The 23615-nt window shown below is 37.2% G+C and overlaps 11 protein-coding genes across 11 annotated transcripts; 5 read left to right on the top strand and 6 right to left on the bottom strand.

The window, feature by feature from the left end:
• Positions 1-182: 182 nt before the first annotated feature.
• Positions 183-1853, bottom strand: C5L36_0A10770 (uncharacterized protein; the record flags this gene model as incomplete). The annotated part of the gene is made up of 1 exon (XM_029464109.1): positions 183-1853. One exon carries the CDS (start codon positions 1851-1853, stop codon positions 183-185), a length of 1671 nt encoding a protein of 556 aa, XP_029319969.1.
• Positions 1854-2618: 765 nt separating this feature from the next.
• C5L36_0A10760 (uncharacterized protein) lies at positions 2619-3818 on the bottom strand (the record flags this gene model as incomplete). The annotated part of the gene is made up of 1 exon (XM_029464108.1): positions 2619-3818. The coding sequence occupies one exon, from the start codon at positions 3816-3818 to the stop codon at positions 2619-2621; it is 1200 nt and encodes a 399-aa protein (XP_029319968.1).
• A 519-nt stretch (positions 3819-4337) lies between these two features.
• C5L36_0A10750 (uncharacterized protein) lies at positions 4338-6046 on the bottom strand (the record flags this gene model as incomplete). Its single annotated transcript, XM_029464107.1, has 2 exons — positions 4338-5416; positions 5839-6046. 2 exons carry the CDS (start codon positions 6044-6046, stop codon positions 4338-4340), a joined length of 1287 nt encoding a protein of 428 aa, XP_029319967.1.
• Positions 6047-6538: 492 nt separating this feature from the next.
• C5L36_0A10740 (uncharacterized protein) lies at positions 6539-8176 on the top strand (the record flags this gene model as incomplete). The annotated part of the gene is made up of 1 exon (XM_029464106.1): positions 6539-8176. One exon carries the CDS (start codon positions 6539-6541, stop codon positions 8174-8176), a length of 1638 nt encoding a protein of 545 aa, XP_029319966.1.
• A 104-nt stretch (positions 8177-8280) lies between these two features.
• C5L36_0A10730 (uncharacterized protein) lies at positions 8281-9576 on the bottom strand (the record flags this gene model as incomplete). Its single annotated transcript, XM_029464105.1, has 1 exon — positions 8281-9576. The coding sequence occupies one exon, from the start codon at positions 9574-9576 to the stop codon at positions 8281-8283; it is 1296 nt and encodes a 431-aa protein (XP_029319965.1).
• Positions 9577-10763: 1187 nt separating this feature from the next.
• Positions 10764-11078, top strand: C5L36_0A10720 (uncharacterized protein; the record flags this gene model as incomplete). The annotated part of the gene is made up of 1 exon (XM_029464104.1): positions 10764-11078. One exon carries the CDS (start codon positions 10764-10766, stop codon positions 11076-11078), a length of 315 nt encoding a protein of 104 aa, XP_029319964.1.
• A 1795-nt stretch (positions 11079-12873) lies between these two features.
• Positions 12874-15627, top strand: C5L36_0A10710 (uncharacterized protein; the record flags this gene model as incomplete). Its single annotated transcript, XM_029464103.1, has 1 exon — positions 12874-15627. The coding sequence occupies one exon, from the start codon at positions 12874-12876 to the stop codon at positions 15625-15627; it is 2754 nt and encodes a 917-aa protein (XP_029319963.1).
• A 180-nt stretch (positions 15628-15807) lies between these two features.
• Positions 15808-17265, bottom strand: C5L36_0A10700 (uncharacterized protein; the record flags this gene model as incomplete). The annotated part of the gene is made up of 1 exon (XM_029464102.1): positions 15808-17265. One exon carries the CDS (start codon positions 17263-17265, stop codon positions 15808-15810), a length of 1458 nt encoding a protein of 485 aa, XP_029319962.1.
• Positions 17266-17960: 695 nt separating this feature from the next.
• C5L36_0A10690 (uncharacterized protein) lies at positions 17961-20504 on the top strand (the record flags this gene model as incomplete). Its single annotated transcript, XM_029464101.1, has 1 exon — positions 17961-20504. One exon carries the CDS (start codon positions 17961-17963, stop codon positions 20502-20504), a length of 2544 nt encoding a protein of 847 aa, XP_029319961.1.
• Positions 20505-20660: 156 nt separating this feature from the next.
• On the bottom strand, positions 20661-23018 carry C5L36_0A10680 (uncharacterized protein; the record flags this gene model as incomplete). The annotated part of the gene is made up of 1 exon (XM_029464100.1): positions 20661-23018. One exon carries the CDS (start codon positions 23016-23018, stop codon positions 20661-20663), a length of 2358 nt encoding a protein of 785 aa, XP_029319960.1.
• Positions 23019-23326: 308 nt separating this feature from the next.
• On the top strand, positions 23327-23593 carry C5L36_0A10670 (uncharacterized protein; the record flags this gene model as incomplete). The annotated part of the gene is made up of 1 exon (XM_029464099.1): positions 23327-23593. One exon carries the CDS (start codon positions 23327-23329, stop codon positions 23591-23593), a length of 267 nt encoding a protein of 88 aa, XP_029319959.1.
• Between the last annotated feature and the right edge of the window lie 22 nt (positions 23594-23615).

Raw genomic sequence — 23615 nt, 5'->3', positions numbered from 1 at the left:
AATGTACAAGCCAACAACAGATTCGTTTATCTCAACAATACAAGAAATGCAATATGACTAAAACATTAGTTCTATATAAGTGTGAGTAGATGAGAATAGAAATCGTTATTTCTATTACTCAGAGTAAAGGAATGAATAATACGATTAGGGGGGAAATGGTGGACAAAAGGAGAAAATAACCCTCAACTCTTTTGTTTACCATCAAGAACAACTAGGAAGCCTCCAACCAAATGCAAAGAACCACAGACAAAAACATCCAAAGGACCTTCGAGAGTTCTAATGAAATTTACACTGGTTTCAATGTCATGGAATAGATGCTTACGGGCCTTCTTGTCGAGTTTGTTGTAGATTTGGGCCATCTGAGTTTGGACATCCAAAGAAGCAACCGCTTTATCGTCAGTATTAATTGACACCAAATCATCAGAATAGGCGCCAGTGGACCAAGTAACGTTTGTAGTGAAGATGACATGATCAAACTTTATACCACCATTTTCCATCTGTTCAAATAATGTCTTCAATAAAACGCCAGGCTCACGTGTTTGTTGGTTAAATAACAAAACTTTCTTCTTGCTCTTTTCCGTGACTGTGGTGAACCAACCAGAACCATTCCGCACAGAGTCTTCAGTATGTGCACCATCGATAAACCAAGTTAGTTCTGATTTGCGTACGGGGTCTTCAATTATTTGACATCTACCTGGCCATTTGGCATTCTCCAACCCCCTAATAAACTCATCAGATAGGGTATCAATCTCGATTTTATAACCTAGTTTGGTCAAATGTGCATGACATAGACTTATTGCTAGGGAAGCATTTTGTTTTTGAAATTCACCATTTAAGCCCAATTTAATTTCATTTAAATCGGATCTTGTATGGACGATTTGGAAACTACCTACATTTTTCTCAACAGCCCTTGCTTGGATGACCTTCATTGCCGACTCTGGTTGAGGAACCGAGAAACAAGCAGCACCTTTCTTGAAAATGCCACTTTTATTCCAAGCAATTTCTTCAATCGTATTACCTAACATAACTGTGTGATCAATCCCCAAGGCAGAAATACCACATGCAGTAGGAGCTTCAAAGACATTAGTAGAATCGTATTCTCCACCAACACCAACTTCATAGACTGCAGTGTCAACTCCTTCACTCATAAAAGTGTGATATGAGAGAAGAGTAAGGTAACGGAAATACGCAGGTTTAACGCCTTCACCCATATGAGGGAAAATTTCTGGATCTGAAGATGAATTGTCCAATCTATCCCAAATTTCGAAAAAATACTTGGTGAATGACTCTTCACTAATTGCCTTACCGTTAATCATAATTCTCTCACGAACAGTTTTCAGGTGTGGGGAAGTGTATAAGCCAATTTTGGTAATTTTGGAAATATCCACTGAGTGGGTGGAATCACCAGCAGCAGAAGTGACTGATTTAGATCGAGACTTTTCATAGCTGTCAGATTCATCATTGATAGTGTTAGATATACTGGCATTAGTTGTATTGCCGGTACTGTTGGATGATGGTAGAATAATTGGAACTCTATATTGATTCAAAATACTTTGAACAAAGGCACAAGTTGAACCTTTCCCTTTAGTACCTGTGACGTGGATGACCTTTAACCTGTTAAAATCGCTTGGTTTATAACCGATCCTTCTGACCCATTCAATCATTTCAGGCATCAGCATTGAATTTCTATTGATACCCGACTTTCTAACCGCATCGATAGTTGCAAAGTTAGACTGAAGGGTATTTAAAGCATGGATGGCTTCCTTATAAGTATGACGATTCATATCCGAAGGTTGAGTTGGCAAAGATTGCAGGTTTGTGGCACCAGGAAGAACGTCAGATGATGTATTCATTTAGCAAACACAACACGAAGGGGAAAAAAGGCCTCAAGAAAAGAGAACACAGAAATGTGATGTGCAAGGCGGCACCTAGGGTAGCAGAAGGATGATGTATATGCCGGAAGGGGCTAGGTAGTGTAGTTTAAGAACTAGAGTTCCAGGAAAACAGTCAGGAAAACGCCTTGCTTATGCACCTAACTTGGATTGTGGCTATTCATGTCCTTGTTTCTCCTCTAGTGGGACTTCAAATTTTCATGCTTTCCACAGCATCTGAGAGCATTGGGGAAATTTTTTTTTTTCTCGCAATGCTAACGATTTCTCTTTTCTCTTTCGCTTTAGTTCTCTTTTTCATAGTCTCCTGAAATTTCACCTAATGTTATGTTTTCCCGTTTTGGCAATTCCATTTGGACATGTGATTCTGCTGCTGCTGGTACTGCTGCTTCTTTCTTTCTTTCTTTCATACCTTACGACATTGGGAAGAATATCAGGTCCGCAATCAGATGTGGGATCTATACCCGATTAAGGTACTTTACATGCCACTTTAACTACTTCGTTCTGATTCGATTTAAACTTCGGCTCTCCCTATTCCAGAATTGGAAATTAAATAAGCGTGGTAAAATTATAATATACAAATGAAGACAAAAAAAAATAGATGACGATAAATAGTAAAGTAGTGAAAATGCCTGTTCATCTAGAACGTGGTGATTAAAGGGGAAGACAACCCATGAGAACGTGTGTTTCTTTTTTTTTTCCTGTATTCCTTTAGAGTGTTTCAAATGCTTAGAAATCTTCATCAAAGGTGAAACCATTATCATTGTTGGATTCTTCCTTGTTGGTCTTTGCCATGACACCTGCCTTTTGGTAGTCGGAGACTCTCTTTTCGAAAAAGTTTGTTTTACCAGCAAGGGAAATGTTCTCCATAAAGTCGAATGGATTTGTAACGTCGTATACCTTTTCACAACCTAATGCAATCAGTAGTCTATCTGCAACAAACTCGACATACTGACACATCAAATCCTTATTCATACCGAGCAAGTTGACAGGTAGGGCGTCAGTGAAGTATTTCTTTTCAATATCAACGGCTTCGGTAATGATTTGTCTGACAATTTTTTCGTCTGGGGTATGGTTCAAATGTGAAAAGAGCAAACAAGCAAAATCGGTATGTAAACCTTCATCTCTACAAATCAGCTCGTTGGAGAACGTCAAACCTGGCATCAAACCTCTCTTTTTCAACCAGAAGATGGATGCAAATGAACCAGAGAAGAAAATACCTTCAACAGCAGCAAATGCCACCAACCTCTCTGCAAACAACGCATCTTTATCTGCAATCCATTTTAAGGCCCATTCGGCCTTTTCCTTGATACATGGGATTGTTTCAATTGCATTGAATAAGAATTCACTTTCCTTTGGATCTTTGATGTAAGTATCAATCAATAAAGAATAAGTTTCCGAATGAATGTTTTCCATCATAATTTGGAACCCATAGAAACATTTAGCCTCTGGAATTTGAACATCACTTGAGAAATTCTCAACTAAATTTTCATTGACTATACCATCAGAAGCAGCAAAGAACGCTAGAACTCTTGAAATGAAGAATCTTTCATTTTCGTTCAATCTATTGTTCCAATCATGCAAATCTTTGGAGAGATCAATTTCCTCCGCAGTCCAGAAAGATGCTTCTGCCTTCTTGTACATTTGCCAAATTTCGTGATACTTGATTGGAAAGAGAACAAACCTTCTCTTGTTTTCCTTTAAAAGTGGTTCTTCAGCTTGCTTTCCCTTCAGCTCATCTCTGTGTTCCTTGAACTGGGATAAGAACTTGTAATGCGGAGAAATGACTTCTTCACCAGCAACAATGGCCTTGGCATTGTATGCGTCAATCAAGGAATCGCCTAAATCCTTCTTTGAAGCAGTTGAGAGATCCAATGTAGATAGAGCCTTGGCAGTGGTTTTGGATGGGGTTTCTTGGACAGCAGGCATAGTTAGCAATAAGGGTATATCAGATAGTGTCGGACTAGTTGTGGTGAGTGACGAGGGAGAAACGATTTGATGAGGAGTAAAGGAAGTAGAAGAACAAATCCAGAGAAGAGAAAAGATACGCCAAACACGTTTCTTTTATAACCCGCCTCCCGCTCAGTGGCGACACACTATGAAAAGTCTGCATCGTACGCGTCAAGCCTTGTGTTACGCGTCGTTTGCTCGCGTTGTCTGATTTGGAGGTGCATTCACCTCCGATATCTCACGCGTGCCTGTCGGGATTTGCACTTCAAGGTCAGTTTGTTGACCAACGCGTTGGAAGCCAAGGTAGTCCCTTATCAACGATATCTCCAGAGCAAGTCCTCATTACAGCATATAAGAGTACATTCTACTATATGGGATTGTATTACAGTAGACCCTTTCCGATGGATTTGGACAATATATTTATAAAGATATATTAATAAATGTATATAACTTCAAAAAAAAAAAAACAACCACAAAACTATGACAGATCAATGTCAATTAAGTGTTCATGTAAGTAGAAGGATCAACACCTTCTTCAGGGAACTCTTGAATCTTAACATCAAACCTATCTTGGATCTTGTTCAAGATTTCTTCATCCTTTTCATTAGAGATAAAGGAAACAGCCAAACCTTTAGTACCGAATCTACCTGCTCTACCAACTCTGTGCAAGTACTGATCTGCTTCACTTGGCATATCGTAGTTGATGGCCAAGTTGATTCTTTCGATATCAATACCTCTACCGAAAACATCTGTAGAAACACAAATTCTTTTGTTGTATTCTTTGAATAACTTATATCTTTGGATTCTTTCCTCTTGTGGGATACCAGAATGAACCACAATGGATGGGAAATTAGAATCAATTAATAGTTGATTTAAAGCAGTGGCCCTCTTGGTTGATTTGACGAAAATGATAACTTGGTTGAATTCTAAGGAATCCAACAACTCAGCCAACTTGACGTTCTTCTTCTCCTCTGGTAGTTTGATAAAGTATTGTTGTAAACCATGTAAGGTCAACTTCTTTTCATTATCAACATAAATTTCAAGTGGATTCTTCATGAATTTCTTACATATTTGTCTCATTTCCGGTGATAAAGTTGCAGAAAACATCATAACTTGCTTTTGGAAAGGAGTTGCTCTGAAAATCTCTTGGACATCTCTTCTCATTTGAATGGATTCAAGAACATTATCACATTCATCGATAATAAAACTCTTAACATGCTTTAAATTGATCAAATTATCTCTGACCAAAGCATTCAGTCTACCTGGAGTTGCAACAACTATATGAGGACAAGTTTCTTTGTTTTTTAAAATTTCCACATCCTTCTTAATAGGCACACCACCGTAGAAAACTTCAGTCTTAACATCAGGCAGGTACTTGGAAAATCTAGTGTATTCATTTTTGATCTGATATGCTAATTCTCTAGTATGACAAATAACAACAGTGGAAATTTCTCCAGGAGTAGCGTCCAACTGTTGTAAGGAAGACAAGACAAAAACTGCAGTTTTACCCAAACCAGACTTAGCTTGACACAAGACATCATTACCAAGAATGGACTGTGGAATACATTGTTGTTGAACTAAAAAATAAAAGTAATTCGAAATGGTAAAGGTTGTTAGTTTTTTTTATTCAAAGTTCCGGGACCTAGATCACTAATTAACCGCAGGAAAGCAATTCAAAGATATCTCATATGGTTCGTTTGCATCAAATTATTATTTTTTTTTTTGTAACTCTTCTGATGGATTAGAAAGCTCCAAAGAGAAAGACAAAATTAGAGAAAAAAAAAGGAAACAAAACTGACGTAAATTTAAATTTTCGTCATTGTAACGAGGTCAAACAACAAAGTATGAATACTTAGAGTTGTCGATCATTTCTTCTTATCCTCATCTATGACTTGAATCTTTGCGCCAAACAGCGAAAAGATGTCTTTGATATTGAATTCCCGGCCTAATTAGTTACGGGTTTGATACTAAGGTAACAAATAATCGTGAAAATACTAACCTTCAGAAGGATGTTCAAAACCACAGTCACCAATGGCTCTAAGCAACTCTTCCTTCAACAAGAAGTCCTTGAAACCAGAGGTGTGAATGGATACGTAAGATCCTTTCTTGTCTGCATCCTCGGTTGCAGTTGCATCTGTAGTTTGTTGTTGTTGGACTTCTTCGGAGTCGGAGTAGTCAAGTAATTCTTCTTCACCTTCAGCAGACATTTTCAGTAGTGCTGTTTGTGTATATGGATTTATCTGTTACCTTTAAGGACTTCAGCTGGAGAACATCTGTCCCCATGCTGGTTTACCATTATTGCTGTTATTGCCACTTGGGCGCTACATTTTCGAGACAGAGTCGCGAAAAAAATGGTCAAAACATTCATCGACATAAAAAAGAAAGGTGCACGGGTGGACGTTTATTCGGATGAAACTTGCTAGATGGTAAGCGGCGACGCGTCGATGAAAAGTACAGTTTTTTTTTCATTTTCTCTTGTGTTTTTAGGCTTTTTGCGCCACAAATGGGAGTTTATCACCGTTCCTTCATGCGCCACTTGTAGAATTTTCTTACACGAAAGAAATGGGGAGTGCATAAAGGCGTGTCCAAAGTTAAGAGAGTCGTTTGTTTGTTTGAATGCTTCTTAGAGAAAAGAGACAGAGAGAGAGAGAGAACCAACTCATACAATTTGACCTTTCTTTAAATTGAAACTTCAAGTGATGTCTTCCGAATATGAGAAAATTTACCTTAACCAATCCAAATTACCAGGTAGGATGAGGATTGCAGATTCTGGTTTAGGTTGGAAAGCTCAGTCTGTTCCGGGATCTACAACTAAAACCACTCCTTTCTTGTTGCCGAGCGAAGAACTCTCCAGTTGCTACTGGTCCAGGGGCTCTAGAGGCTATGAACTCAGAATCGATACGAAAAACAAAGGTGTAGTTATACTGGACGGCTTTGATGAGCGTGATTCCACAGGGTTGAAGCATGAACTATCAAAGAATTTCCAAATACAGCTAGAGACGAGAGAACATGCTCTAAGGGGCTGGAACTGGGGTAAAATACAAATGGCAAGAAATGAGCTCATTTTCAATATTGCAAATAAGCCGGCTTATGAAATCCCATATTCTGAAATTTCAAACACCAACTTGAGTGGTCGTAATGAAGTTGCTGTGGAGATGGATCTAATTCACGAGGGCAGTACCATCGAGAGAACAGGTGACGAGTTAGTAGAAATCAAGTTTTATATTCCCGGTACTGTGGAGCCTGGTGATGATGAAATGGATATAGATGAAGCTGGAAATCCAGAAGATGCTCCAAAGAAGGAAGAACAACAAGGCGACGAGGGGGAAGATAAAGTCCAAACGATCAAAGAGAGAAAGCTGAAATCTAAGGCGGAGTTGTTTGTGGAGGAATTGAAAACTAAGGCAGATATCACTCAAGTTGTCGGTAAAGTTATGGTTTCATTTGCAGAAGTCTTGTTCTTAACACCCAGAGGTCGTTATGATATCGATATGTATGAGAATTTCTTACGTTTGAGAGGAAAGACATATGATTATAAGCTTCAATACACTCAAATTCAAAGAATTTTCTCACTTCCTAAATTGGACGGTATGCATCATTTGTTGATTCTTCAAGTTAACCCGCCATTAAGACAAGGTCAAACAAAATACACGTTTTTGACTTTACAATTTGACGAACAAGAAGAAATAGAGGTTGAATTAAATATTGACGATGAAGAATTTGAAGAAAAATTCAAGGGTAAGATCAACAAAGCATACAGTTCATCCACTCATCTGGTACTGTCAAACTTATTCAAAGGCTTTTCTGAACGTAGAGTTGTTCAGCCTGGTACTTATCAATCTAAGGATGGCCTACCAGGCATTTCATGTTCACTGAAGGCTAATGAAGGTCACTTGTATGCATTGGAAAAATGTGCTTTATTTTTAACTAAACCTACCGTTTTGATCCCTTACTCTGAAGTGGGAACAATCACCTTCTCGAGAGTAGGCCAAGGTTCAGCGCAAAAGACTTTTGATATGGAGATTAGTACCATAAATGGAGGCCCAACACACAATTTCGGTAATATAGACAGAGCAGAACAGCCTCTACTTGAATCCTTTTTCAGATCTAAGAACTTGAAGGTTAGAAACGATGAAAAAATTGCACAGGAAATGCTGGCTAATGCAATGGCTGAATCCGATGGTGAAGCTGATTTGGGCTCTGCTGACGAAGAGTCACCAGATGAAGATTTCGAAGGCGCAAGTTCCGATGATTCTGATGTGGATGAAGAATACAATTCAGATGCTGCAAGCGGTAACGAGGAACCGGAGAAGAAGAAACAAAAGAAAGATGATTAGGCCTTTTCTGTATAAGGCCGTCTTTTCTATAGTACTGTAAAATACGTTTATACTCTTTCAAAAATTGTTTTGTTTTCGATTAATTAGATTATTCTCATAGGTTATTAAATAATATTACGGGTATGTAGCTCTTTTAAGATTTCCTGTTTCAGATCTTTGTTGCTTAACGTGTTTACAGACTTGGGCTCAAGGGATGAATCCTTACATCCTTCGAACAAAGAAACTAAATTGTTGACTTTGTTGAGATCGGGGAAGGTTCCACGCCTAAGTTCCCGAAGTATATTTATCAGCTTATCACTCTCAATATCCTTTATTTTCCTCCTGTCCTTGTCACGATTATATGTTACAACAACGGAATCTAGAGAAATTTCGTCTTCCTCTACTATGAGATCTAATTTCCTGTATTTATTAAAATTGAGCTTCACTTGATCATTTGCGCTTATAACAGGAAAAGATGAACCTCCTTTTTTTGGATCCTTTACCTTGCCATATTCCGAAATTTCTCTTCCAACCATTTCTCGAATAACATCATCATGAAACTCGAGGGAGTAGGATTTGGGTTTGGGGTTGAAGTTTTTTTTGATTTCTTCGTTGATATTAGAAATACTGGGCAAATTGTATATTTGTTTGATAATGGAATACTTTTCAGCCTCTTTGGAAAGTTTTCTAAGTTTTGGCTCCAATTGAAGCTTCAGCTTCATAACTATTGTATCAACTATCTTCTGAATTTCTGACTCAGAAGTCAAACTTGTAAAATCATCATGTTCCTTCGTTTCACCTTTTTCAGAATTTGACGAGGAACAATCGCATATGATATCATCAAGGATCACATCATCAAATTGCACACTTTCTCCACTACCAATAGACAAGTACATATATTCATTTTTTTTATCTTCCTGATACTCTTTTATAACCAACTTCGGTGGTAACACATTGCTATTAGAATTTGCAAGCTGTTTCGTGTTTTCACGTTTTTGCTCAGAGTCCATATCACAAAAATCATCTGATCGAAAACTATGAAAGGATTCATCTGTGTTGTTTTCGTTAAACGTGCTAAATACAGATTGTTCAACCAATTCATCATATGAGGAAGAACGAAAGATCGTCTTAGTCTCCGAATCTTCATCTTCATATATACTCTCATCGTCATCTCTAATCAAACCAGGTTCATCGAGAGCAATTGTTGCTTGTGATTTAATAAAAGTATACAAATAGTTTGTAAGACTTTTTTCCTGATCTTCTAAGCTTGTTTTTTGATCATAATCATTTTCTTGGCCTGCATTTTCATAAAAGCCACCACACAATTTGGTATTACTTTCTTCTTCAATTTTAGTGTCTTGACTAGCCATTAATCGACTGCTCAGTCGAATTAGATCTGCTAAAGCAGTTCCGTTTTGCATAGTGGTTGATACAAGTATTTATATTGGGAAGAAAAAAAAACCAGCATTGACGTGTGAGCCTTGAAAATAATGGCCCTATTAATATAAGTTTTTTTGAAATATCTCCGACAAGCTCAGTTAAACTTTTCCTGATGTGTCACAAAACTGAGTAAATAATAGCGTCAACCATTATCCATTAATATTGTCTTTTAAGACCAGGCTTTAACGGATAAAGAAAAGAGTCTTTTACCATCTACCTATTCATGCTGAGCTACATGTGTTTTGCGACATGGTTGGCTTCGCTCAAATTAATATTTGTTTTTTATTCCATTTTCTATTCTTTAGAGGGACATAACAGCATTCGGATGAAAGCTGTGCAAAGTTCCAAAAAACATTGTATTGCTATGGCACATAAGTTTCTTTAAGTTTGACTCCTTTATCATAATTGGCAAAAAGTGCAATTTCTATATTCACGGTCAATTAAATCCGTAACTTCAGTCCAATAATATTCAAAAGGATTAACAATAGACTGTGCCATGTAGCTTGTAATTTCCCAAAGCAATTTACCTGCATTTACCCTTCAAAAGCGGAATAGATTTTAGGAGTATACTATAGCATTGTCAAGCAGTCTTAGGAAACCATGAATTCTTAATTCGATCACAGATCATCTGTCGTAAAGAATAGAACAAGTTCAGCATGTTTTTAGGCAAAAAAAAAAATCCTCACTTCCTAAATAGGAAATTCTGTTATCTTATGCATATGCATAAATGTTTTGACTGTTTTTTGCAATAAAATTTATGAATCTTCTAGATATTTATCCTTAGTCTATATTTAAATATCTAGATATAAATCAGAGCACCAGGCCATGTTTTGAAATTCACATTTACTCTCAATTTTGGGTTTTACATGGGGATCATCTTATTACATCAAATCGAGTGAACATAAAAGAGAGGCATTTACCAATAATTTCCGAAAAATACACCGTAGTTACTTAAGTTTTTTAAGATTAAATGTCAATATTTACTAAAGATAACATGGCCGTGTCTCCCATTCATATCGGTGGCAAGGAGAAAACTGGCATCTCTACCACCTGTTTTTCAAAATTGGAACCAAAGAACTATATCTTTGATCACAGTAGAACTAAGGGGTTCTCGGGATTCTGATGTGGATTACTGCCCAGCTTTAGATCTTTTCACAACGGTACAAATATGGTAAGAAAAATCGCAGATTTTGGATTTGAACGCATTAGACGTTCAGGACTACAACAAAATTTGAAGAACAGGCAGATTCAGATGATAGCAATTGGCGGTTCTATTGGTACTGGTTTGTTTGTTGGGTCCGGCACTGCGTTAGACTTAAGCGGTCCTGGATCTTTCATTCTTTGTGACTCTCTAGCTAGTACGACGATACTTATATCAATTCAAGCTCTCAGTGAATTGATGGTTACTCTTCCAGCTTCTAGATCCTTTTTGTCTTTAAACACCAGGTTTACTTCTTCAGCATGTGCGTTTTGTGTATCATAAAATTACCTTTTGCAAAGGTTGGTTGCTTTGCCACTTGAGTTGGTAGAATGCTCACTAACTCTGGGTTAGTGGGACCATAAAACAAATCCCGCTGTTTGAGTTGCCATATTTAATATTTTTATTGCTACCATTAATTTATTTGATGCTGGGGGATTTGCCGAAGTGGAGCTTTTTTTTCAGCTACTAAAATTGTTGCAGTTACTGGTTTCTGTATTCTGTGTATCAGAATAGATGTTGGTGGTACTGGATTAAAGAGAAAATATATTGGAGGTAAATTTTGGCATGAATTTGAGCATTCAAAAACGGCTTCCATGGTTTTTCTTCGGTTTTCGTTACCACAACAATTTCATTTTCAGGTACTAAATTGGTTGGCCTGACTTCTGCTGAGACAGCAAACCATAAGGAGACGTTACCAAAAGCCACCAAACAAGTACTTAGAGAAATTACTATGTTCTGCCTGGTTTCGTTAGCAACTAGGGGCTTATTAGTGCCATACAATCACCCGTGATTAATAGGAAATATCAAAGGCGCCGAGGCGTCACCATTTGTTATTGCTGTTAGAGATGCAGGTATAACTCTATTTCCCTCTGTAATAAATGCTGCCATTCTTGTTGCGCTCTTGTTATTTGCCAACTCTTTTGTTTTTGCTGCTTCAAGAACTTTTGTAACATTAACTTACCAAGGATTTGTCCCTCAAATATTTGGTTATATCGATAAAACAGGTTGGTCTTTGATTGGCATTACGTCGTCAATGATTGTAGCATTGCTAGAGTTCCGAGAGGCCACTCCACACCAAGCAGAGGTTTTTTTCCAGGATGATGGCACTATACGGATTATTATCACTATATGCGTGGATGTCTATCTGTTGGGCACATGTAAGGTTCCGAAATGCATTGGCTTAGAAAAATAGAGACGCCAGTGAACTAGTTTTCACTGTTATGTCCGGTAACGCTGGGTCTATAAGGGTCATATTGGTGAACATATCAATACTTGCCTTTGAAGTTTGGTAGGGGTTATTTTCGGTTGATAATACACCCACTGTCAAGAACGTCTTTAAAGCAGACTTGAACTTTTTTGTTTGCTTGCCCTAAATTTCTTGGATGGGATTTGGAAGAGAAAACATGGTATATGGTGGGTTCAATTAGATTATATTGATACTGATGTAAGGAGATGTGAAGAAAACATGGAGGGCTAGAAAGCAATCTTCCAATAGGAAAGAGAAGCATTGGCTACAAGTGCCTGGCATTTCCATCTCAATCATTTTTGATAATATTTTGGGTAGCTACTATAAATGCCTGTCAGTGTCGTAAAAGACAAGTCTTTGGTATACTTTGAGCAATGTTCCATTCAATTACTATTATTGACTCTGCTCCCAATCAGGTGGTGGCAGCTAGCGATTTTAATCGCACGCTGTTAATTCATCACCTTAAAAGTTTCCAGATTTTCCGTGAATTCTTACTGAGAAGAACAAATTGCTATTGTTCTCGCTGCCCTCGTGGGCTTATCTAATTAAATGGCGTCTTTTGTTACGAGAGGGCCCCACTGTTTCTTTTTTTCAACCAGGAACAACCCATTAGCAACCGTTCACATTTGGAGGACCTCTAGGTTAAAAGTTGGTGCGATTTATTGAGTATAGAGATTTCATCTGACGTATAAAACTGTTCATTTAATTCATCGTTGATTCAATTTCTCACCCCCTGTTTTCCGAACTAAGCCTTTTTTTTCTTTCAAGTACCTGGACCCCTTCTTTAAAAAACATTTCTTTTATTGGCTTAACAACAGTGTCAAGCAGAATATGAAGTTTGGCATAGAGTTCAACCAGCGGTCAGTTTCAAGATGGAAGAACTATAACATTGATTACAATTTGTTGAAATCCCTGATCAGGGATGCAACTTCTGAAGTCGATGATTCTTCGTCTAGTGACTCGTCTGATCATTCTCTAACAGCAAGTCAAAAGAAACTGTTGAAAAAACTTTACAAGAGCTTTCAGGATCAAGTGGATTTTGTTTCTCTATTTGTTTTTTCCAAGGTAGGAGAGATATCAAGACGTTTAATGGCCTTGAAACGCCAATGTAATATGTTCATTGAATCAAATGGCGATGTTGAACCTGTTACAAAAGTGTCTAAACGTATAAGGGAGAGAAAGTTGTTGGCGTTTCACAGAGAACTAGATTTAATAACAAAAGAGTTACAGGACTTATCACGATTTATCCTTTTACAAAAAATTGCCATAAAAAAATTGTTAAAGAAATTTTTAAAGCATTCAATGTACTCTCAAAAAGAAGCTTTTGTTAGTAAAATCAAAAATAAATGCCTTACAGAAAACCCCAAGTCGTTTGTTCATCTGAATTTGAATGATCTCACATATGAAACTACATTACTCTATGAATTTTTAGATACCTTCTTGAAAAATTTTAATAAAGCTCCGGCACAGAAGCTGCAGCCGAACCAGCAACCTAGAGACCGTCAAAACTCGACGGCAACAATCGACACCTTAAATTTAACAACAAGTAGTTATGGCATCAAAAACTCGGAGAGGAATGAACAGCTGTTTCCGAAATCAACCACTTTCGACGTTATTTCAAAAAGGAAAGGTCCAAGATCTTTTCAGTTTTGGGTTCATAATGATAATTTGGATCAAATCAAATTTTTACTCACTTCCGAGTTTAAACTAATTACCGATGAAACTCCTTTCGCTCATGACACACGATTGAAAAGTACAAGATCGAGTTTAAACTTAAGCGGCGAAGCTGAAGGGACTAAAATTAAACCAAATAATAGTCATCAAAGGAAAACATCTAATGATGAATTTTTTGGAAAGAAAGAAACTGTAATTTCAAACGAGGAATTCTGCCCTGAAACAGATTCAGTATCCGTGTGGCTTAATAATAAGTCAAATTTGAAGTTTGTCCAGACGACTAGCTTGGACGACTTTGACGTTAAAGTTGATTCTAATGAAAATCTAAACGTTTTTTGTGCCTCTCCATATTCTCAAATTATAGTCTCTAACACCAAACTTAACGTTAATTCCAATTTATTATCCTATCCAGTTTTAGTAACTCCTGTTGGTGGCTTAAGGCAGTTTACTATCTCTGCATTGAATGAAATAATGGTTGATACAATGTTCCCTTTAGATAATGGTAAAAGTAACGAGGAACGAAAAAAAGAACTTTACCAACTTTGGAGTGATTCCAAGTTACCAGGAAATAAACAACTCTCTCAGTTATCAATTGACTGGGTCATTGATAACAAGGTCGAACCATTGGCCAGTGTATCTTCAAAGAAGTTGCGTTATATCAATCTTGATGACAACGAGAAAATCAACTTCTTTATTTCTTTAGAATGGGATATTAGCATAACAACTACAAAAGAAAGTGGGAAAGAGAGTAAAAATGTTTATAAATTTCCACATGCTATTTTAGAGATTAACTATGATTTACCTGAACAATCCTTTCCCGAGAATATTAAATTACTAATAGATTCTTATTTGGTTTATCGTGTCGATAACTTAAATTTTTCTTTGAACAACTTTCTGATTTATCAGCTAATTCAAGAAGATGGTGACGTGCATATTTCTGACGCACAGATGCTATTATTTATAGCACCATGGCATGGCGCCTTGGAAGCTGAGATCAGAATATTGCCTGAACTTCGGGCAAAATCTCAAGGAGCAATTGACCTTGGTGTCCATAATCCTAAAACCAGTGATAATTCCAGTGTGTCAGATGGTATTTTACTAAACAGTAATGACATAGTGCCTCAAAAGCCTGGCTATTGGAATGAGTTTGATAATGGCTCTGACTATGGAGGAGATGAAAATGCATTTTACGTGTATGTGGATTCAAGTAATGGTGGTGGTGGCATATTTAGTTGGTTGACACGATTTTTTAGTTATAATGAAAACAAGTTTTCCCATGTTGATTCATATCTAGAAAATAATAATGATCGTGGTTTAGAGTGGCTTTCCAATGATAAAGCAGGTATGGTTTTGAACTGGGTCAAAAAAGCAAGGAACTTAAAACAATGGCTGGATTTTAATATTCTAGGAGTTCACGACGCTCCTAAAGCAGAAATGCGATCTCTGCTAAACAGTCAAAACAAAAGGTATTCATTTGGCTCCATCAATGACCGCTATAATGACACATATGACGACTCTGAAACTGAATACGATGATTTTGCAGGTTTATCTGGGTTTAAGCCTAATAGAAGCGACATTTTATTGAAAGGAGATCATGACAATTGTCTCTCATTTCTCTATTTAACCATGATCATGTTTTCCGTGATAACCTCATCAATTGGTGCTTTTATAATTTCCAGCTTGTTTAATGGATCAAATATAGGTAAACCACAATTTACCCATACGGTCATTGGTTTGATTTTTTTCTCTATTATTTGTTTGATCCTAAGTGTTATTTTAACTGGTTTTAGCATCTGTTTTATGTTATCCAGGTATACTAGTGCACCCCTTTGGCATACTGTGGTGGTATGGACAGGCTCCTTACTCTCAATAATATTTTTCCTGGATGGAATTACCACGTTCTTTGTTTAGTAGATCTTTTTTTCTTTGGAATCTCATGGGACTAATATTTAGGGTTCCATGTACAAAAAGTAGTGCATTGCCACATAATCCTTTTTTTAGTTTTGACCACTTTTGTTTCATTAATATACATAATATATACGACACTTTATACAATCTTTGTTTGCCGATTTAGACATTTTGAATTGTAAATCATAATTTGAACCCAAATTTCTCTTGCGAGTATTCGGCACCAAATTCGTAATATTCTTGTCTTGTCATTTTCACCTTTCCAAAACCTCCCTTATCAAAAAACGATTTACCCGCATACCATGATAGTAAACTCCTATCCTTGGTTATATGACTGAAGTCCCTTATTTTCGTTTGTGCTTCAACTGGGACCTCGGAATTCAAGTCCTTAAGAATCCTTTCAGAGAATCCTTTGATGTTAGAAGTGCCTCCACTACAAACTATGTTGTTCACCAACAAAGGTTGTAATAATTCCGGTACGGCTTCAAGTGAAGATTTTATGGTTTGGATAAGCCCCGCTTTATGAACACCTGATAGTTGAGGTCTAAATAAAAGTTCAGGAATCATGAAACGTTCATCAGTTAACAGCAATGACTGAGCTGAGTTTGACCCGTTATTATCATATGAATTGTTAATATCATCATCAAAATCACTTTCATTTCCATTGTCTCTATAGCTTTTTTTCTCAAGCGTTTTTTGAATATTTCGTAAATCTGTTTTGGATAATTTTGTTTTGTCAGCTACTGAATAGCCAAGAAAATCTGTCTTGTTGTTAGGCAGGATATATGATAATGACAAATCAGAATCAATCAACTGTGATGGATATTTTTTTAACATTGTGAGCTTATTCAAAGTTTCGTTGAAATCAGTAGCAATATAACATGTCTGGTGCTTTATGGCATTAACAAGAATAGGTTCTTCAGAGATGTTGTAATGTCTGAACGAAACCACTTCACGTAAATAACCGTTCAGAAATTTGCCAGCAATTGGTAACTTTCTTATCGCTCGATAATAAGGGATCCCGTATATTACTGGCACAACCCATGTGCAGTCAAACCCCGAGTCGATCACCAACTGGAAATTTTTGTAACTACTGTTTCCCTCTTTTGATTCCTCTGTTTTAACTATTTTATTATGGGTGATTTCTTTTATAGTTACTTGACTCGCCGATGTATTGTCATCGTCAAACGCATCCAGCCATGGTGCTAATGCTGGTCCTGATGATCTTACAAGACCGCCAATATTATATTCTTCAAACAAAATTTGGTCAGTCATGTTTTGGAACTTTGATAATGTTATTGGAGACTCAATATACAATAAGTTTGCATTATTCAAGAAATCGCCATTCCCCGAATCTACTCTAGAACTGACAAAGGCACCATCCCAAATTTGATGTTCAAGATTCCATTGGTAGCATTGCCCACTTCTAATTGGCCTCTGAAATGTAATATTTGACAAACCACCAGACGTTAGGGCCAAATCTGCTATTGATTTTGCAGTACTCAAGGTTTCACCTAGATGAATCCTTTTATCCTGTGTTCTTATTATACAGTTGGGCACCACATAAGGATTTTCCTGGCTTGTACTTCCAAACTTGATGGAATACTGGCCATTGTCAATGACAACATTGTTTCCAGTCATTCCGTCTAATGCTGACCAAGATCTACAACTTAGTATATTTCATTTTCCTTGTTCTGTTGGTCCTGCTTGGGCTTAGACGATTATAAGCAAGTCTGTGTGCTGGTAAAGACTTTTCCCTACATTAACAAAAGTCAATTTTCGCTAATCGACGCGTCGTTACAGCGTTGTTTCTAAGCAGAAGAAAAAATCTTGTAGCTGAGGAATTTGCCATAAATTTGAGATCGGGGTTTGAAATGTATGACTAGTGTATCTCCTAGTCTGAATGTCTGTTGGGGCACCAGGAGGTGAAGCACGAAACCACTTTCACAAAAATTACTGGAGTTGCACGCCCATTAGAGTATATATCAGATAATCAGGAAATTGCGCCTAACTCAACTTTCAAACTTATAACCAGAAAAGGACACTATTATAATCTGGTGATCACTAACTTTAACTTAAAAAAAAAATCGCTCCTGATTGTTCAGCCATATTTCCTGGTATTACCTAGTAATAATACAAACCCTTTCAGGTACCTATAATCATACCTTGCACTAAGTGCAAAGAGGAAATTGTTTTTAACGTCGAATTGGTGAAAGTAAAACAGAAAATCTGTTCATATTTGACTTCAGCCAGAAGAAAAAAAAAACAGTAATACATATACGAGGCCTCTGATTGGATCTCATTAAGCATATACATAGTCACCAATAAAAAAAACCATGGGATTAAAAGCCAAGTCTATTAACAAGACACCAAAACATGTCTCTAGAGCATGTCTAGAATGCAGAACACGACATCAGAAATGCGATGGTCAGGAGCCTCAATGTGGACGGTGCACAAAACTCAATCGAAAATGTACGTATGTCAAATCTCACAGAGGTGGATCACGTAAAAAGGGAGTTTCAGTTAAACGTTCTCCGACAAATAGCGTGACCAAGAATGAACTAAGTAATGGGGAAGATTCATCTGAAAATTCATCTTCTTCAACTTTGTTAACAGCAAACCATAATATATCATCCTCCACTTCGAAATCACCAGCTGTTTATCCATTTAGAGACCATAAATCGGATATTCTACCGTGTGTCAAAAACGGGTTAGATTTTATGGCTGATAATCCAGGTTGTAAAGAGGATTGTCTTAGTGTTGAAAACTACAATAAATTGCCCAATTGCATGAAGAATCCCTCAATTCATAAATTAACAAAAATAAATTCTCATCCTTTATTCGTCGACTCAAAGGAAAACGATCCACTCGATATTGTTTTCGATAAGACAAAGGTGTTGAGCTCTTTGGAAGATTGTTATATTTCTCCCTCTTTACTAAACAATTTGAATGTGGATAATTTCATTTCATCATTCTACAATTCTTTTTACAATGCACATCCATTCTTGCCGGAAAAAGAGCATTTCCATGAATATATAGATTCAATACCATTCAAGAATGATTTGCTTTTGGCCATGAAAATAATGGCAGATGGCCAAACAACTAGTAAGTACGCTAGAGATCTCGAGACTATCAACTACCTAATTTCTGCAATTGTTACTTATGTACGTCAAATTGGAAGAGATTTTGTGTCGTTACAGACGATGTTGTTATTGGCCATGATATCGCACATATCCTCATTGCATGATCTTTCTAATATGTTAAGGGAGGCTACAGTATCCTTGGCACTTGAACTAAAAATGAATTATATTGATGAAGAGAATGTTCCTCAAGTGTTTTTAGATGTCAACGGGTTTTTGACAGAAAGGGATGATTCTTCACCTGCAAGCAAAAATAGTCCTACTGATACACCAAAAGACGAACTTTTCAATAGCCGACGGACATCAAATATACCAAGAAACATACTAATTGATACTGTCAGAAGAACCTTTTGGGAATTGTATTTTTTTGATTCTATAGCTGGTACTGCTTCGGGAAATACAAAGTCAAAATTAGCAACACAGAGATGTTTAGTTCTATACCCCGATACCGTTGCATCTCATAAATTTGACTTCAAGTCACGTGCCGAATCTTGTAAATTGGTGAATGATGCTATAAGTTTGAATATAGCCATTCAAACAAGCACAGATAGTGTGCCACACTTAAACCATATGCGTGCAGCATTGGGAAACTGGGAAATGAAGATTTCAAACCCTGATACGTTTGGGATGCCGTACCTTATAGACAAACATGGCTTTGTGAATGAGGGGTTGTTTGAGGCTATTGTGCTCTTGAATTACGCTGGTATTTTCACCCATAGACCTTTTTCGTTTCTTTGGAGACCTAATGTTCCCAAAATGCCAAGATGTTGTGATAAAGGTGACCCCGTCGAGGAGAGATGTGAACCTTTAGAGAATGCTGAATCACAAACTAACTCTGAAGCAAGGAAAATTATTGAAACCAGAAAAACTATTGATTGTGCTAATTTCCTTATGAAGACACTTTTAGACACCGACCCGGGAACAACATGCAAGAGGACACCATTCCTAGCATGTGCTCTTGCCTTTTCCTCTTTGGTTCACCTTAGTGCCTATGCATGGGTTGAATCTCATATTAATCCTGATGATAGCGATGAAGATAATGATTTGAATGTTTCTGCATCCGAACTTGAAGTTTACACCGAATATATTAAGCTGGAAATTGGTTCTATTTTGCAAATCTCTCGACATTGGTCATTATCTGCTAAATTGATTACCCATATTGCGGAGACGCTGGCAAGGGTGAGTCCTAAATTATATAAGAAAGTTCAAGCGGGGATCCTAGGCTTAGGCTTTAACATTGCGACAGTGCTACAGTCAGTTCCACCATCACCAACCGAAGTCTCAAATACTACCCCAGAATTGTTTGAACATAAGTCAGCAAAAAAGAGAGAAGCCAGAACAAGCTCAAACAAGTCTTTGATATCTCCACAGCCTAACGCAACCCCATCATTGACCTCAGATTTTATGCATTATAGCCAATCTCTGCCAAATCCTCAGAAACTACAGTACAAAGAAGAATCAAACATTGACACTAGGAATCAGAGCGTAGCGTCTGTCGATTGGAATTCATACAATGCTTCAGATTCCAATAAACAATCTAACTTCATGAATGAGTTTGCCGAGCTTGTTAACGGGATGAATCAGAGTGGCGACTCTGAAGCTGTACCTTTAAGTGTACTCGGTTTCCAGCCCGAAAATCAAAACTTTGATTTCCTTGAACCGATCAGTCCCACAAGTGATACTGGATGTGACTGGGTTGATAAAAATACCTTTCAGTTTGAGTCTTTTCCTAATGCCTAACGTTTTTTTCTACTCGTGGATATTTAATAAATATAGGCTAATATGATATAAGTATAGATTAATTATTAATAATAAGATTTTTTTGAATGAACCTTCTATGTATATAAGGATTTTTATTCTAACAAATATATATACAACTTATTATACATAGCAAACTCAATTTAAAGGCGAAACAAGATCGCGTGCACGACTGAGGATACCTTCTATTCTTCCTCTCAGAGCTCCCGATTTACATTCAACTTTAAAATCGTCGTACGTGATGATTGCCTCATTTTTTCCAATTTTAATTATGCCCATGTTCTCTTCCCTATTGTGGACAAATGCGTCCCCAAATTGGGTGGCCAATATTGTAGCGATTCTGTCAAGTTTTAAAGAGACGTCTTCATTATTTACGTTTTCTGATTCCTCTGATTTCACTTGTGTGTTCAGCCAATACTCAGCGTCTTCATCACCTTTTGGCTCTATCTTGACCTTAATTTCATCACCAGTGGTATCGTTACCCTCCTGCTTGATGCCTGGCTCTGCTTTAATGATACTGCCATCTGTCATTGGCTCGCCCTTGATCAGAGTACCAACATCACCGTGTTCATGTTTCACCACTGGTTTTTCAAAATCCGCGGTTTTAGATTCCTCGTGAGAATGAGAGTGGTGACAATGGCCGTTGTGTGAACAAGATTTGGAAGTTAACTTAACTGATGCGGGCAATGAATCACAGCTTAGCAAAATAGCAATGGAGGAATCAGCAATTGTGTCTTCCATAGCACCCGATATCCACTGTACTTCGGTGATATATAGGTAATCATTATGCTTAATTTTGACGGAGTTCATCACCTCAAATTCAAAGAGATCATCAGAGTCATTGATTACGTCGATGGATCCAAACATCTGAGAAAATTGCCATTCAACCAAACTTCTGTTTGCGTTACAGCGTAATTTTTGTTTTTGTTCTATAGTGGTAGTTGTAAGAGTCGTAAATTCTTTAATGTCATCGACTGCTATCAAGTTAAGATCAAAATTCTTTTGGACAAGGACACCACTCAATTTATCACCATTCTCTGGTAGTTTGTTTGCTAGACTACCGACGACTTTGGCAACTTTTTGTGCTTTGAACTCGAGTAGAAGAACTGTACTATTTTTGGGATTGTATATCTTAATTTCTTCTTCCGTCGATTTCAGTTTCTGGTATTTAGATAGTAATGCTGACTTCAACCTCCCCATTGGATTGGACTCACCATGAACTAGGACAATGGTCTTGGGATTAACAAGATCTATGAACTCTGCATTTTGCTCAAAATCTACATGAGCAGCAAATGAAATTTCCTCCACGTTAATTCTCCTGGGAATAGTTACCTCTGGATTATCAACAGATGGAATCTCATTAGGCTCCCGTAAAATGTTTTTTGCCATTGTACCGTCGACAGAGTAACCTGTTAGAATTAGAGAATTTCTTGGATCTGGACTCCATTTCTCTAACACTCTTCTAGACAAACCATTCTGTAGCATACCTGGAGATGCAATCATGACACATGGTTGACGATCATTCATTCGATCTATATGGGTGATATTTTTTATATATTTGAAAAAGAAAGGATTTTGGTTGGTTTCGGCCATCTTAACACGAATACTCTCGTTCATCATGTAGATATATCTCTGGTAAACAGCCATGCACTTTCTAGCCAAATCGGATGCATAGTAGATTGGAACTTTATGTAAGTCTTTATGATCCTTCCAATATTCTTCCAGAATTAGTAAAATTTCTTGGGCTCTACCCAAAGCAAACACCGGTAACAAACACCTACCACCTTGTTGTATAGTTGAGTGTATCATCTTTGTTAGTTTGTGTTCACGTTCGAGTCTCGGGATATGGGTTGCAGTTCCAAACGTAGATTCCGTGATCAATAGATCTGGTCTCTTACCTGGGACTTCTGCAGAGCTCAAGTGTCTATCTTCTTCACGTGAATAGTCGCCAGTAAAGAGAATCTTTAATCCACCCATCTCAATGAAAAACATAGCTGCACCTAAAACGTGACCTGCATGGTAGGCAGTAAATTTAATACCGTCAATTTCTATGGTGGAATGGTAGTCGACAGTTTCAATTTTGTCAAAGGAATCCATTAAGTCTTCATTAGTATATAAAAAGCTATTGGCATTTTCTCCAATAGTACCCTCGTCTTCCTGAATCTGTGTAACACGAACAAAATCATTCAATAGCCATTTATAAATCGCCTTTGTTGGATATGTCATAAACACTCTCCCTTTAAAATTAGTGTGCTGCATCACATATGGTAATGATGCAGCATGATCCAAGTGAAAGTGACTTATCAGCAAGACGTCCACCCTGGATAAATCAAAGTCATCATAGAACGGTAGGGAATCAATACCAGTATAAGCTGGGTGAACACCAGCATCCAACATAACCACTTTCCCTTTATATTCTAAGATATGACACGAACGGCCAACCTCATTACCTCCTCCTAGACAATGAAATTTAAGATGTTCTTGTTCACCATTCATCCCTATCCAATATGTTTATCTAAAGACAATCAAAAAAGCCAAGAAATGATTCTATGTTTAACTGATTGAAAGTCTGATAGAAAACCAGATACATTCTAGCCTTATGCACTTGAAATTTCATTTTCTTGATATACGTTTTTCTATTCCGCATGATAATTAACTTGAGGGGACCGAGCATGGTTTTTTTTTTTTCCAAACCACTATTTATATTATGTGTGTTTTCTTGGAGGCATCACTGTTGAAAGCCTTGGTGAAGATATATCCACAAATAATTACACATTCACATCTCTCGAAATCAATACTTGAGTATGTCTACAAAAGTGTCGGAGCCGCTTGATTTAATCAAACAGAATCTTGATGAACAAGTTTTCGTCAAGCTACGTGGATATCGTGAAATGGTTGGTAAGTTACACGCCTACGATTCTCATTGCAACATGGTGTTAGGTGATGCAACTGAAAAAATCTACGCAATGGACGAAGACACTGGTGAAATATCGTTTACTGAAGAAAAACATACATTAGTTTTTGTGAGAGGCGATTCTGTGATTGTTGTTACCGATGCAACTCAAGTCTGATTTTTACACCACTGATTTATAG

Source organism: Pichia kudriavzevii, chromosome 1 (genome assembly GCF_003054445.1).
Source record: "Pichia kudriavzevii chromosome 1, complete sequence".
Classification (NCBI taxonomy): Eukaryota; Fungi; Ascomycota; class Pichiomycetes; order Pichiales; family Pichiaceae; genus Pichia; species Pichia kudriavzevii.
The sequence above is the reverse complement of the archived record's forward strand: the minus strand, read 5'-3'. Positions and strand labels throughout refer to the sequence as shown.